This window comes from Somniosus microcephalus, unplaced genomic scaffold (assembly GCF_052327205.1).
Source record: "Somniosus microcephalus isolate GS21.2 unplaced genomic scaffold, FLI_Smic_1.0 unresolved_chr1, whole genome shotgun sequence".
Classification (NCBI taxonomy): Eukaryota; Metazoa; Chordata; class Chondrichthyes; order Squaliformes; family Somniosidae; genus Somniosus; species Somniosus microcephalus.
The window spans coordinates 49324658-49337078 of record NW_028225179.1 but is presented as its reverse complement, the minus strand read 5'-3'; the positions used below and the strand labels follow the sequence as shown (position 1 = coordinate 49337078).

Here is a 12421-nt window from a genome sequence, read left to right as displayed (position 1 = left end):
CGGGTGCACGGGAACCTGGTGATACCCACGGACGAGGTCGACTTTAGAAAAGATGGAATTTCCCGCCAAGTGGGCCGAGAAATCCTGAATATATGGGATCGGGTACCGGTCAGGAGTAGTGGCGTCGTTCAGGCGTCGGTAGTCGCCGCAGGGCCGCCAGCCGCCGCCCGGTTTCAGAACAATGTGGAGAGGCGAAGACCAGGGCCTATTCAACCGGCGAATAATCCCCAGCCACTCCATCGTGTCGAACTCCGCTTTCGCAGCCGCGAGCTTGCCGGGTTCAAGCCTTCGAGCCCGTGCATAGACCGGGGAGCCAGTGGTGGTGATATGATGTTCAACACCATGCTTCATGGCCAAGGAGGAGAAAGTGGGCCTGGTCAGCTCTGGGAACTCTCCGAGGAGCCGAGTGAAGTCGCCCGGAGATGGGAACGCACAGGAGATAGTGCGCGGCATGGCGTTACCGCGGTGGCACGGGATGGAGTGGAAGGTGGCCGCGTTGATCAACCGGCGGTGCCGGACATCGACGAGGTGGCCGTTGGCACACAGAAAATCCGCCCCCAGGTTGGCCTGCGATACTTTGGCCGTGACGAATTCCCAATGGAAACGCTGACCAGCGAAGCACATTTGGATCCGCCGCTTTCCGAAAGTTCAAACGCCTCGAGGGAAAGGCCGCGTCCCCCAGCTTAGATATCGAGATTCGACGCAGGTAGGATGCTACACTGCGCCCCGGTGTCACAAAGGAAACGTCGACCCGATAGGGGGTCGGTGATGAAAAGTAGTTTCCCTGAGGACCCGATGGCCATCGCAGCCGCGGAGCGCCCGTTAGACCCGGTCCTCCTTCGCCAGGAATGCTGCAGGAGCTTTGTTTTTTTTGGGGGTGAAAAACTGCAGGGAGAGCGGCAGCGTCGTCCTCTCGCACCAAAACGGGCGTGGTAGGAGCGCCAGCCCACTGCAAGAGGAGCTGGAGCCGCGTCTGTGGGGGATGGGCGTCTCGTGGCGGCGCAGCACTGCTGGGTTACTGTGAAAATCTTATCTGCTTCGGCAGCAAGCTCTGCACAGTCTGTAACCGCGGACATGGCTAGGGCAGCCTGCACCTGCTCCGGCAGTTGGCAGAGGAATAGCTCTCGGAAGAGGAAGCATTCCGGTTCGGCACCCAGGAGTGTGAGCATTTGGCTCATGAGCTCGGATGGTTTGGAATCCCCGAGGCCGGGCATAGCGAGAAGCCGGTGAGCGCGTTCTGACTTCGAGAGGCCGAAGACTTGTAGCAACCGCGCCTTTAACGTATCATACTTGCGGTCAGTAGGCGGACTACTGAGAGGGCTGGCGATCCGCGAGGCAGTGGCGCTATCGAGGGCAGAGACCACGTAGTAATAACGGGTCTGATCCGCGACAATGTTCCGGATGGCGAACTGGGCTTCAGCCTGGATGAACCATGCAGCTGGTTGTTGCTCCCAGAACTGTGGCAGTTTCAGAGTCACGGTGTTCGTATGCATGCTGAAGATCTTCCGCGAAAACCGTTCACGAAAGTCGGGGTTACCAATGTAGGAACGTGGGTTCCTAGCTAAAAGACTGAGTTCTACTCAGGCGATCAAACAAAATGAACTTTAATGAAACAAACAGGTTTTTTCAAGAAACTGCAGGATAACATCGAATGTAGGTCTGCTCTCTTCAGAGGCTCCATGAGGACTGCCTAGGGCGGTCCCGGGCTGACGTCATCACGTTCTTCCCGCCAGTGGGGGATCACGTGATGAACGGCGTGACGTCATCACGTTTTAACCGCGCTGTTAAAGTAACCACGCTCTGTACAGTTAAACAGTACAGACCAAATGCAGATTGGGTGACCGCTTTGCGGAACACCTCCATTCAGTCCGTAAGGGTGACCCCGAGCTTCCGGTCGCCTGTCATTTTAATTCACCGCTCCATTCCCACTCGGACCTCACCGTCCTTGGCCTCTTGCATTGATCCACGGAAGCTCAACGTAAACTCCAGGAACAGCACCTCATCTTCCGATTAGGCACTCTGCAGCCTTCCGGACTCAACATCGAGTTCAACAATTTCAGATCATAACCTCGGCCCCTATTACTTTTTTACTTATATTTTTTTCCACCCCTTTGTTTTGGGTCCTCCTTTCAAACCCCACCCCCTTTCCTTTTGTTTCTCTCTCTCACCTGGCAGCTGTCTCTTACCTGCCAGTACACTTCACACCTAATCTCAGCTGCCTTTTGTCTCCACGGGCCTATTACCATCTCGTCTGGCTTCGAATACCTTTTATTGTCTCTTTTGTTCGATCGTAGCCTTGCATTCGATCTATTTTCTTTTCTTCCCAGTTTTGAAGAAGGGTTTCGACCCGAAACGTCAACTAAAATTTCTCTCCACGGATGTTGCCTGACCTGCTGAGTTTTTCCAGCATTTTCTGTTGTTATTTAGCATAAATACAGATACAGACTCAGGCTGTAGCTAACATGTTGTTAAATGAATTGTATACAAACGATCTGAATCCTTTGGTGGCTCCGCCACAGACTCATGAATATTGGACTGAGGCATTCCCGGAGAGGCAGGCTCCGATCTTTCACCTGCACATTCAAAAATCACCTCCTTTATTGGGGGCGAGTCGGTAACCAGAGGACACAGAGGCGGGGCGATGAGGAGACGTTTTTTCACACAGCCAGTTGCTGTGATCTGGAATGCACTGCCTGAGAAGGACGGCGGAAGCAGATTCAATAGTAACTTTCAAAAGAGGATTTAGACCAATATTTGAAGGGGAGTAATTTGCAGGGCAGTGGGGAAAGAGCAGGGGTGTGGGGCTAATTGGAGAGCTGTTTCAAAGAGCCAGCACAGGCACGATGGGCCGAATGGCCTCTTTCTGTGCTGTCTGATTCTACGATTCATTGGTTCAATGATGCAATGATGGAACGATGAATCATGCAAGGATGCTATGATTCAATGATGGTACGATGCAAAGATACAATGTTGCAATGTTGAAGCAATGTTGCAATGAAGAAGCAATGTTGCAATGATCAAGATGCAATGATGCGAAGATGCAATGATGAAGATGCAATGTTGCAATGATAAAGATGCAATATTGCAATGAAGATGCAATGTTGCAATGATCAAGATGCAATGATGCGAAGATGCAATGATGAAGATGCAATGTTGCAATGATAAAGATGCAATATTGCAATGAAGATGCAATGTTGCAATGATAAAGATGCAATGATGCAATATTGCAATGAAGATGCAATGTTGCAATGATAAGGATGCAATGTTGCAATGATGAATATGCAATGATGAAGATGCAAAGTTGCAATGTTGAAAATGCAATGATGCAATGTTGCAATAATAATGATGCAATGATTCAGTGATAAAGATGCGATGTTGCAATTATAAAGATGCAATGATGAAGATGCAATGTTGCAATGCTAAAGCTGCAATGTTGCAATGATGCAATGTTGATGCAATGATGCAATGTTGCAATGAAGGTGCAATGATGCAATGTTGCAATGAAGATGCAATGTTACAATGATCAAGATGCAATGTTGCAATGATCAAGATGTAATGATGCGGAAGATGCAATGATGAAGATGCAATGTTGCAATGATAAAGATGCAATGATGCAATATTGCAATGAAGATGCAATGTTGCAATGATAAAGATGCAATTACGCAATGTTGCAATGATGATGCAATAATGCAGTTTTGCAATGATAAAGACCCTTCCCCCACAACCATTCTCAGACCTTCACCCCCCCCAGACATTCCCAGCCGCTCAGATATTTTCTCCTTCAGGAGGTGGGCTTGCTGACGGCAGGCCTGGACTACAAGGACCACAAAGCAGCGGGCGAGGGGGGGCCACGCCGCCGATGGCTGTGACGTCACCGCGCACACGTGCGGCATTGTGGGCGGTGTAGTTTCCGGTGCCGCCCACTGGACAGCGTCTGACGTTTCCCCTGCACTACATTGACCACAATGCACCGGCGCCTGAGCCACGGTCTGTGACGTCACCGCGGACCAGTAGGCCGCGGCGCTGGAGGCAAGCTGCGTGGTGGATTGTGGGAAGTGTAGTTTCAGGCGCCGACGGACGCCGCCCGCTAGACAGGAGTTGACGTCAGCCGCGGACTACAAGTCCCAGAATCCAGGCCTGGGTGAAGAGAAAGACGGGGCTGGAAGCCGAGCGCAAGATGGCGGCCGAGCGGGAGCGAGAGGCTGGCTCCCTGTCGTACTGCCTGGCCCAGCTGCGGCCCCAGGCTGATCAAGGCCACCGGGTCCGCGCCCTGCTCGCCCTGCGCTGCAAGCATCTGAAGGAGCCGGGCGGCGCCGAGCGCTTCCGGCGGGGCGGCGGCCTGCGGGCGCTGCTCGGACTGCTGGGCGGGGAGGGAGAGGCCTGCGGCGGCAGGAAGGAGCTGGAGCTCGGCCTCAGCATCCTGGGCAACTGCTGCACCGAGGAGAGGGCGCGGCGGGAGGTGAGGGCCTGAGGGGGCCTGTGGGAGAGAGGGGGGAGGGGCCTGCGGGAGAGAAGGGGGAGGGGCCTGCGGGAGAGAAGGGGGAGGGGCCTGCGGGAGAGAGGGGGAGGGGCCTGCGGGAGAGGGGGAGGGGCCTGCGGGGGAGAGGGGGAGGGGCCTGCTGGAGAGAGGGGGGAGGGGCCTGCGGGAGAGAGGGGGAGGGGCCTGCGGGAGAGGGAGGAGGGGCCTGCGGGAGAGAGGGGGAGGGGCCTGCGGGAGAGAGGGGGGAGGGGCCTGCGGGAGAGAGGGGGGAGGGGCCTGCGGGAGAGAGGGGGGAGGGGCCTGCGGGAGAGAGGGGGAGGGGCCTGCGGGAGAGAGGGAGGAGGGGCCTGCGGGAGAGAGGGGGAGGGGCCTGCGGGAGAGGGAGGAGGGGCCTGCGGGGGGGAGAGGGGAAGGGCCTGCGGGAGAGAGGGGGGAGGGGCCTGCGGGAGAGAGGGGGGAGGGGCCTGCGGGAGAGAGGGGGAGGGGCCTGCGGGGGAGAGGGGCCTGCGGGAGAGAGGGAGGAGGGGCCTGCGGGAGAGAGGGAGGAGGGGCCTGCAGGAGAGAGGGGGAGGGGCCTGCGGGGGAGGGGGAGGGGCCTGCGGGAGAGGGGGAGGGGCCTGTGGGAGAGAGGCATTTGGGAGAGAGGGCGGAGGGGCCTGTGGGGGAGAGGGGGCTGGGCCTGCGGGAGAGAGGGGGCGGGGCCTGCGGGAGAGAGGGGGAGCGGCCTGCGGGAGAGAGGGGGAGCGGCCTGCGGGAGAGAGGGGGAGCGGCCTGCGGGAGAGAGGGGGAGCGGCCTGCGGGAGAGAGGGGGAGGGGCCTGCGGGGGAGAGGGGGAGGGGCCTGTCGGAGAGCGGGGCTGGGGCCTGTCGGAGAGGGGGGCTGGGGCTTGTCGGGGACAGGGGGTGGGGCCTGTCAGGGGAGGGGCCTGTGGGAGAGGGGGAGGGGCCTGTCGGCAAGAGGGACGGGCCTGTCGGAGGGGGGAGGGGCCTGTCGGCAAGAGCGACGGGCCTGTCGGAGGGGGGAGGGGCCTGTCGGCAAGAGGGACGGGCCTGTCGGAGGGGGGAGGGGCCTGTGGGAGCGAGGGGGAGGGGCCTGTGGGAGAGTGGGGGGTGAGCCCAGTCTGGTGGGGGAGAGCGGGTGAGCCCAATCTGTGGGTGGGGGGAGAGGAGGTTGAGCCCAGTCTGTGGGGGGTTGGGGGGGGGGCGGAGAGCTCAATCTGGGGTGATGAGTTGGGCGTGGGCCCACTCAGGGAGGTGGGGTGGGCCCACTCGGGGAGGCGGGGCGGGCGGAGGTTGTGAGACTGACCCCACTCTCTAACTGCCTCTTGTCTCTCTACGTTTCAGATGGGGAAGCTGGGAGGGATCACACCTCTGGGTAAGAGTCACTACATTCTGTATAGTGTGCGTCGCGATCTGTTTCACCCCCCCGCCACTGCACCCGAACATCCCTCCCCTCGCCCCAAAAACACAGAGAAAGAGTTTGGCCTCCTCCATCCCGTCTCCTTCCCTCCAGCTCTCGAGACTCAGTTAAATCGTCAATTCAGAGGGTCAAATACAGGTGTCAGTATTGAGAGAGCGCCACACTGTCAGAGGGGCAGTACTGGGGGAACGCCTCACTGTCGGAGGGGCAGTACTGAGGGAGCGCCGCACTGTCACCGGGGCAGTACTGAGGGAGCGCCGCACTGTCGGAGGAGCAGTACTGAGGGAGCGCTGCACTGTCGGATGGTCTGTACTGAGGGAGCGCTGCACAGTCGGTGGGGCAGTACTGAGGGAGCGCTGCACTGTCGGAGGGTCAGTACTGAGGGAGCACTGCACTGTCGGAGGGGCAGGACTGAGGGAGCGCTGCACTGTCGGTGGGGCAGTACTGATGGAGCACTGCACTGTCGGTGGGGCAGTACTGAGGGAGCACTGCACTGTCGGAGGGGCAGTACTGAGGGAGTGGTGCACTGTTGGAGGGGCAGTACTGAGGGAGCACTGCACTGTCGGAGGGGCAGTACTGAGGGAGCGCTGCATTGTCGGAGGGGCAGGACTGAGGGAGCGCTGCACTGTCGGAGGGGCAGGACTGAGGGAGCGCTGCACTGTCGGTGGGGCAGTACTGAGGGAGCGCTGCACTGTCGGAGGGGCAGTACTGCGGGAGCGCTGCACTGTCGGAGGGGCAGTACTGCGGGAGCGCCGCACTGTCGGAGGGGCAGTACTGAGGGAGCGCCGCACTGTCGGAGGGGCAGTACTGAGGGAGCGCCGCACTGTCGGATGGGCAGTACTGAGGGAGCGCTGCACTGTCGGAGGGGCAGTACTGAGGGAGTGCTGCACTGTCGGAGGGGCAGTACTGAGGGAGTGCCGCACTGTTGGAGGGGCAGTACTAAGGGAGCGCCGCACTGTCGGAGGGGCAGTACTGAGGGAGCGCTGCACTCTTGGAGGGGCAGTACTGAGGGAGCGCCGCACTGTTGGAGGGGCAGTACTGAGGGACGCTGCTCTGTTGGAGGGTCAATAGTGAGGGAGTGTCGGAGGGTCAGTAACATAGAAACGTAGAAGATAGGAGCAGGAGTAGGCCATTCGGCCCCTCGAGCCTGCTCCACCATTCAATGAGATCATAGCTGATCATCCAAATTCAGTACCCTGTCCCTGCTTTCTCCCCATATCCCTTGATAAATTTAGCCTTAAGAAATATATCTAACTCCTTCTTGAATATATTTAATGAATTGGCCTCTACTGCCTTCTGTGGTAGAGAATTCCACAGGTTCACCACTCTCTAGGTGAAGAAATTCCTCCTCATTTCTGTCCTAAATGGCCTACCCCTTATCCTTAGACTGTGACCACTGGTTCTGGACTCCCCCGCCATCGGGAACATCCTTCCTGCATCTAGTCTGTCTAGTCCTGTTAGAATTTTATAAGTTTCAATGAGATCCTCTCTCATTCTTCTAAACTCCAGCGAGTATAAGCCCAATTGACCCAATCTCTCCTCATACGTCATTCCTGCCATCCCAGGTATCAGCCTGGTGAATCTTCGCTGCACTCCCTCCATGGCAAGAACACCCTTCCTCAGATAAGGCGACCAAAACTCCACACAATACTCACTGGAGTGTGTGTGTCAGCTGGAACCCACGACCTTCTGACTCGGAGAGAGAGCTACATCGAGTCTCCACCACAGAAACAGGCCGAGCGGCCTGATTTATACCTGTCGGCATTTCTGCTCCACATAAACCGCCTCCCACCCCTTCTTCATACCTCGAATAGAAGGAATGATTAACAGGCAGCTTGATCCCATGTGGGGTCTCGCTGTGTGAAAGTTGAATCCCTTCTTGTGTCTTTCCCCGTTGCAGTTGCCATATTGAAGGGATTCAGCGCGGTGAGTGTGCAGAACAGAGCCGCACGGGCTCTGGGTAACCTGGCTCTTGAGGGAGAGAATTCAGAGGCTATTCATGAATCAGGTATGTCTGTGCATCAAGTGTTCTCCCAATCTTAACCCCCGCCCCCTCTCCTTAACCCCGCCTCCCCCTCCTAAACCCCCACCGCCCCCTCTCCTTAACCCCGCCCCCTCTCCTTAACCCCGCCCCCTCTCCTTAACCCCGCCCCCTCCTTAACCCCGCCCCCTCCTTAACCCCGCCCCCCTCCTTAACCCCCCCCCCCCCTCCTTAACCCCGCCCCCCTCCTTAACCCCGCCCCCCTCCTTAACCCCGCCCCCCCTCCTTAACCCCCGCCCCCTCTCCTTAACCCCGCCCCCTCTCCTTAACCCCGCCCCCTCTCCTTAACCCCGCCCCCTCTCCTTAACCCCGCCCCCCTCCTTAACCCCGCCCCCCCTCCTTAACCCCGCCCCCCCTCCTTAACCCCGCCCCCTCTCCTTAACCCCGCCCCCTCTCCTTAACCCCGCCCCCTCCTTAACCCCGCCCCCCCTCCTTAACCCCGCCCTCTCTCCTTAACCCCGCCCCCTCTCCTTAACCCCGCCCCCTCTCCTTAACCCCGCCCCCTCTCCTTAACCCCGCCCCCTCTCCTTAACCCCGCCCCCTCTCCTTAACCCCGCCCCCTCTCCTTAACCCCGCCCCCTCTCCTTAACCCCGCCCCCTCTCCTTAACCCCGCCCCCTCCTTAACCCCGCCCCCTCTCCTTAACCCCGCCCCCTCTCCTTAACCCCGCCCCCTCTCCTTAACCCCGCCCCCTCTCCTTAACCCCGCCCCTCTCCTTAACCCCGCCCCTCTCCTTAACCCCGCCCCCTCTCCTTAACCCGCCCCTCTCCTTAACCCGCCCCCTCTCCTTAACCCGCCCCCTCCTTAACCCCGCCCCCTCTCCTTAACCCCGCCCCCTCTCCTGAACCCTGCCCCCTCCTCTGAACCCCGCCCCCTCCTTAACCCCGCCCCCTCTCCTCAACCCCGCAACCCCCGCCTCCCGATATTAACACCTCTCCCGATATTAACACCTCTCTCTCTCCCGATATTAACACCTCTCTCTCTCTCTCTCTCTCTCTCTCTCTCTCTCTCTTTCCAGGAGCGGTGCCCCACCTGATCCACCTACTGAGTGGGACGGAGGACGCGGAATGCCTGCAGAGCGTGGTGCGGGCAGTGCGGATCCTGTGCGACACGCCGGCGCACCGCCGGGCCCTGACCGCGCAGGGCTGCGTGGCGCCCCTGGTGGGGCTGCTGGGCCGGGAGGAGCCGGGCCTGCTGGGTGCCGCTGCGCGGGCCGCCGCCGAGATCACCCGCTCCTGCGGGGCCCCCTGCGCCCAGCAGCTGTCCCGCCACGGGGGCATCGCCCGGCTGGCCACCCTGGCCGGCCACGGGAAGCGGGCGGTGCGGGAGGGTGCGCTGGCCGCCCTGGGCAACCTCTGCGGGCAGGGCTTTGTGCGGCCGAGCGTGGGGGGGGCAGGGGGCGTGGGCCTGCTGGTGGAGGCCCTGCGGGTGGAGCCGGCATCGCCCTGCGCCCCCGCCCACCTGCGGGCGCTGTGCCTCTGCTGCCGGGAGGCGGTGAACCGGGCCCGGGTGCGGGAGACGGGGGGGCTGGAGCTGCTGCTGGCCCTGCTGAAGGAGCCCGGGCACCGGCTCAGTCACCCCCCGCATCATCGCCGCCTTCGTGGGCTTCTTCTACGACCAGGCGGCCATGGACTACCTGCACACCCGGGGCCTGGTCCCCGTGCTGGTGGCCAAGCTGGTGGCCGTGGCCAAGCTGCAGCGCGAGCCACTCCCGCCGGGCACCACCCTCCCCCACCACCACCATCCCCTGCAACCCGCACCGCTGCCCGACGAGCCCGAAGATGAGCGCCAGTCCGCTTCATTCGACTTCCCGTCCGACTGTGACCACAGGATCGACGGCGACGACTTACAACCAGAGGCGTCATCCAGCTTCCTGAGCCTCCGGTAAGAGCGCCTGCCGCTCGGTCTCTTCCCGTCTCTCGCTCGTTCTCTCTCTTTTTCTCTCTCTCTCTCTCTCTCTCTCTCTCTTTCTCTTTCTCTCTCTCGCTCTGTCTCGCTCTTTCTCTCTTTCTCACTCTGTCACTCTGTCTCTTTCTCTCTTGCGCTCACGCGCTCTCGCTCTCTCTCTCTGTCTGTCTCGTTGTTAGCATTCGTAATAAGGTGGATGATTTAGCTGCGCAAATAGAAGTAAACGAATATGATTTGGTTGGGATTACGGAAACATGGCTCCAGGGTGGCCAAGGCTGGGAACTCAACATCCAGGGGTATTCAATATTCAGGAAAGATAGGCAAAAGGGAAAGGGAGGTGGGGTAGCATTGCTGGTTAAAGAGGAGATTAACACAATTGTAAGGAAGGATATTAGCTCTGATGATGTGGAATCTGTATAAAGGTAGAACTGAGAAATTCCAAGGGGCAGAAAACGTTAGTGGGAGTGGTATATATACCTCCAAACAGTAATGTGGAGGTTGGGGATGGCATTAAACAGGAAATTAGAGAAGCGTGCAATAAGGGCACAGCAGTCATCATGGGTGACTTTAATCTACATATAGATTGGGCTAACCAAATTAGTAACAATACTGTGGAGGAGGAATTCCTGGAGTGTTTACGGGATGGTTTCCTGGACCAATATGTCGAGGAACCAACCAGAGATCAGGCCATCTTAGACTGGGTATTATGTAACGAGAAAAGATTAATTAGCAATCTTGTTGTACGAGGCACCTTGGGTCGGAGCGATCATAATATGATCGAATTCTTCATTAAGATGGAGAATGAAGTAGTTGACTCAGAGACTAGGGTCCAGAATTTAAATAAAGGAAACTATGATGGTCTGAGGCGCGAGTTGGGTAGGATTGATTGGGGAATATCACTCAAAGGGTTGACGATGGATAGGCAATGGCAAACATTCAAAGACCACATGGATGAACTACAGAATTTGTTCATCCCTGTTTGGCATAAAAATAAAACAAAAAAGGTGACTCAACCGTGGCTAACAAGGAAAATTAGGGATAACATAAGATCCAAGGAGAGGACATATAAATTGGCCAGAAAAAGCAGTAAACCTGAGGATTGTGAGCAGTTTAGGATTCAACAAAGGAGGACAAAGGGATTAATTAAGAAAGGGAAAATAGAATATGAGAGTAAGCTTGCAGGGAACATAAAAACTGACTGTAAAAGCTTTTATAGATATGTGAAGAGAAAAAGATTGGTGAAGTCAAGCGTGGCTCCCTTGCAGTCAGAATCAGGGGAATTTATAATGGGGAACAAAGAAATGGCAGACCAATAAATACATATTTTGGTTCTGTCTTCACAAAGGAGGACACAAATAACCTCCCAGAGATGTCGGGAGACATAGGGTCTGATGAAAGGGTGGAACTGAAAGAAATCAGTATTTGTAGGGAAATGGTGTTAGGGAAATTGATGGGATTGAAGGCGGATAAATCCCCAGGGCCTGATAATCTACATCCTAGGGGACTTAAGGAAGTGGCCCTAGAAATAGTAGATGCATTGCTGGTCATCTTCCAGAACTCGATGGACTCTGGAACGGTATCCATGGATTGGAGGGTAGCTAATGTTACCCCACTGTTCACAAAAGGTGGTAGAGAGAAAACGGGGAATTACAGACCAGTAAGCCTGACATCGGTAGTGGGGAAAATGCTAGAGTCCATTATAAAAGATGTAATAGCAGAGCACTTGGAAACAGTGACAGGATCGGACAAAGTCAACATGGATTTACAAAAGGTAAATCGTGCTTGACTAATCTACTGGAATTTTTTGAGGATGTAACTGGTAAAATAGATTAGGGAGAACCAGTGGATGTGGTGTATTTGGACTTTCAGAAGGCTTTTGATAAGGTTCCGCATAAGAGATTAGAGTGTAAAGTTAAGGCACATGGGATTGGGGGCAAGGTACTGACTTGGATAGAGAACTGGTTGGCAGACAGAAAGCAAAGAGTTGGAATAAACGGCTCTTTTTCCGAGTGGCAGGCGGTGACTAGTGGGGTACCGCAGGGATCGGTCCTTGGACCCCAGCTATTCACAATATATATTAATGATCCAGACAAGGGAACTAGATGTAATATCTCCATGTTTGCAGACGACACAAAGCTGGGTGGGCTGTGAGGAGGATGCCGAGAAACTCCAGGATGATTTGGACAGGTTAGGTGATTGGGCAAAAGCATGGCAGATGCAATATAACGTGGATAAATGTGAGGTTATCCACTTTGGTGGCAAAAACAGGAAGGCAGATTATTTTCTGAACGGCAATAGATTGGGAGGAGGAGAAGTGCAACGAGACCTGGGTGTCCTTGTGCACCAGTCGCTGAAGGTAAGCATGCAGGTGCAGCAGGCGGTTAAGAAGGCAAATGGTATGTTGGCCTTCGTAGCGAGAGGGTTCGAGTACAGGAACAAGGATGTCTTGCTGCAGTTGTACAGGGCCTTGGTGAGACCACACCTTGAGTATTGTGTGCAGTTTTGGTTACCTTATCTGAGGAAGGATGTTCTTGCCATGGAGGGAGTGCAGCGAAGATTCACCAGGCTGATACC

At 56.8% G+C, this 12421-nt stretch overlaps 1 protein-coding gene across 1 annotated transcript; it reads left to right on the top strand.

Annotated features, from left to right (window-relative positions):
* The first annotated feature begins 4131 nt into the window (after positions 1 to 4131).
* On the top strand, positions 4132 to 12390 carry LOC147094927 (armadillo repeat-containing protein 5-like). The gene is given in 5 exon segments (XM_085974552.1): positions 4132 to 4459; positions 5824 to 5854; positions 7800 to 7907; positions 8958 to 9517; positions 9519 to 12390. Coding segments are annotated over 5 exon segments (1290 nt in total). The 5' UTR covers positions 4132 to 4177; the 3' UTR covers positions 9828 to 12390.
* Positions 12391 to 12421: the final 31 nt, after the last annotated feature.